This window comes from Mangifera indica, chromosome 10 (genome assembly GCF_011075055.1).
Source record: "Mangifera indica cultivar Alphonso chromosome 10, CATAS_Mindica_2.1, whole genome shotgun sequence".
Classification (NCBI taxonomy): domain Eukaryota; kingdom Viridiplantae; phylum Streptophyta; class Magnoliopsida; order Sapindales; family Anacardiaceae; genus Mangifera; species Mangifera indica.
In genome coordinates, this window is record NC_058146.1 from 12,113,577 (window position 1) to 12,116,595 (window position 3,019).

General features: G+C 40.1%; 1 protein-coding gene across 1 annotated transcript; it reads left to right on the top strand.

The window, feature by feature from the left end:
• The first annotated feature begins 895 nt into the window (after positions 1 to 895).
• LOC123226744 lies at positions 896 to 1,424 on the top strand. Its single transcript, XM_044651274.1, has 2 exons — positions 896 to 1,214; positions 1,396 to 1,424. The coding sequence occupies exons 1-2, from the start codon at positions 896 to 898 to the stop codon at positions 1,422 to 1,424; spliced, it is 348 nt and encodes a 115-aa protein (XP_044507209.1).
• Positions 1,425 to 3,019: the final 1,595 nt, after the last annotated feature.

A 3,019-nucleotide genomic window follows, 5' to 3' on the forward strand; every position in this document is an offset into this window, starting at 1 on the left:
CCATTGAGGATTGTAGGAAAGTTCCATTCAAATTCTACAATATGTGGACTCACCATGAAAACTTTCTCAATGTTGTTGCTGAAGTTTGGAACCAAGAAGCACAAGGCAGCCCCATGTTCAATGTGACAAGCAAACTTAAAAAACTGAAAATTGAATTAAGGAAGTTCAATAAGGAGCATTTTGGTCACATATCCGAAAGAGTATTAGAAGCTAGAAAGCAACTTGAAAATGTCCAAGAGCTTCTCCGGATAAACCCCTTGGATGAGGATCTTGCTAGGGAGGAAAAAATAAGTCTAGAATCCTATAGATCCATCTCTTTAGCTGAGGAATCTTTGGCTAGACAAAAATCAAGAGTCCATTGGCTTAAGGAAGGTGATCAAAACACTAAATATTTCTTCAAAAGCATTAAAGGCAGAAGAAATAGAAACTCTATCTATGGGATCCAAAGGGAGAATGGCACCTTTGTTTATGGCATGGAGGAGGTGAAGGCGGAATTTGTAGATCACTTCAAATCTTTCCTAAATGTAAAGGAGCATTCAAATGTGAACCTTGAGCAGCTCAAAAAGGTAGTCAAATTCCGGCTTGGTGATGAGGAAAAAGGAATGCTTATCAAAGAAGTTTCAGCGGAGGAAATTAAAGAAACCATCTTTGCCATGGATAATAACAAGGCTCGGGTCCGGATGGATATGGTGCATGTTTTTTCAAGTCGGCATGGAACATCATTGGTGATGATATTATAAGGGCCATCAAACATTTCTTCAAAACAGGCCACCTTTTAAAAGAGGTAAATTGCACTATTCTTGCTCTTGTTCCTAAAGTTGCTAACCCTACTTTTTGCAAGGATTTCAGACCTATTGCTTGCTGCAATACAATGTACAAATGCATCACTAAAATCATGGCAAACCGCCTCAAGGTCCTTCTTCCGCAGTTCATAAACAAAGCTCAAGGAGCCTTTGTGGGAGGCCGTAGCATTGGTGAAAACATCCTTCTATGCCAAGAGCTTATGCAGGGATACCATAAGGACACTCTTGAAAAGAAATGTGCCATAAAGATTGATATTATGAAAGCTTATGACTCTTTGAATTGGGATTTCTTACTTGCTGCTCTTAATACCATTGACATACCGCAAACTTTCATAACTTGGATAAGGAGTTGCATCACTAGTCCTAAGTTTTCAGTGGGCTTAAATGGTGAACTTGTGGGCTTCTTCAAAAGTACTAGGGGGCTAAGGCAAGGGGATCCGCTCTCTCCTCACCTTTTTGTCATTGCTATGGAGGTGCTCTCTTGCATGCTTAGTGACCTAAAGGAGAATGCTCAGTTTAGCCATCATTGGAAGTGCAAAAAGAATAATATCACCCACTTATGTTTTGCGGATGATCTCATGATTTTTTGTAGGGCGGATGTCTATTCCATATCCCTTATAAAAGAGGTATTAGATTGCTTCCACTCTTGGTCCGGGCTTAAATCAAATCTGTCCAAGAGCAATATTTACCTGTCGGGAGTCAATAATGCTGAAGCGGAACACCTAAAATCAATCCTTGGCATTGATTTTGGCTCTCTCCCTTTTAAATACCTTGGTGTCCCTATGATCTCTTCAAAACTAAGGATTGATGATTGCAAACCCCTTATTGATAAGATTGTGGCAAGGATCTCTTCTTGGAAAAGCAAGTTCCTTTCTTATGCTGGAAGACTTATCCTTATCAAGGCTATCCTCTTTAGCATCCAAGTATATTGGTCTTCTACATTTATCCTCCCTGCAAAGGTGCATAAGGTAATTGATAGCTACCTTAGAAATTTCCTTTGGAGTGGAGACATATCTTGTAGCAAGAAGGCAAAAGTTGCTTGGGATGACATTTGTCTCCCAAAGGAGGAAGGAGGATTGGGCATTATGAAAAGCAAATCTTGGAACAAGGCTGCCATGATGAAGCATATATGGAAGCTCCTTCAAAATGCTGGAACTTCCTTATGGGCCGATTGGATCAATGACAATCACTTGAGAAACAAAAGCTTTTGGGGGATTAATTCAAGTAGCAATTGTTCTTGGGTTTGGAGGAAATTGCTTTCTCTAAGGGAAAGCATCAAGGGAAAAATCAAAAGAATTGTAGGTAATGGGCAGAATACTCACCTTTGGTATGACAATTGGCACCCTCTAGGCCCTCTCATAGACAAATATGGCCATAGAGTGGTTTATGATTCAAGACTTCCGTTGTATTGTAAAGTAAAGGAGGTGATTGAAGAAGAAGCATGGAAGTGGCCTTTGACAAATTCCACAGCTCTTTTGGAACTAAAAAATACCATCATTCCTCCTCCTTCTCATGGTGATGATATCCTTTGGTGGAAACCAAGCTCCAATGGTTTATTCTCCATCAAATCGGCTTGGAATAGCATTAGAGGATCCAAAGCCAAAGTGCCATGGTATAGTATCATTTGGTTCAAAAGACATTTCCCAAGGCACTCATTCATCGCATGGATGGGGATCAAGGGTGGTATGAAGACCAAAGATAAGCTTTATGACCTCGGCATCATTCCAAGCAATATGTGTGGTCTATGCAATGGGGATCCGGAAAGCATGGATCATCTCTTTTTCAAATGCCCTTATTCTGCCGCCATTTGGAGTCATTTTGCTAATCTTTGCTGGTTTGATATTCCCCCCCTTCCTTGGGGCACTCTTGTTCTCTACTATGCCGACAAATGGAAGGGAGATAAACTTCTACACATCATTTGTAAGCTTTGCTTTGGTGCCACTTTATACTACATATGGGTTGAACGCAACAATGTATACTTTGGTAGGAACAAATCTCTGCAAGAAAGGATCATTGCCGCCATCAAGGATTGTGTGAAAGCTAGAACATTGTCCTTATCAAACATTCAAAGATCTTCCGTAAATGACTCCATTGCATTGATATGGGACTTGCCGAGATCCATATTTTGTTAACTTGCTGATTTCCGGATATTGGAATTGTAATGTCTTGTTTTCTTATAGCTAGTTTTATGCTTATGTGATTTCGTATGGCTTGTA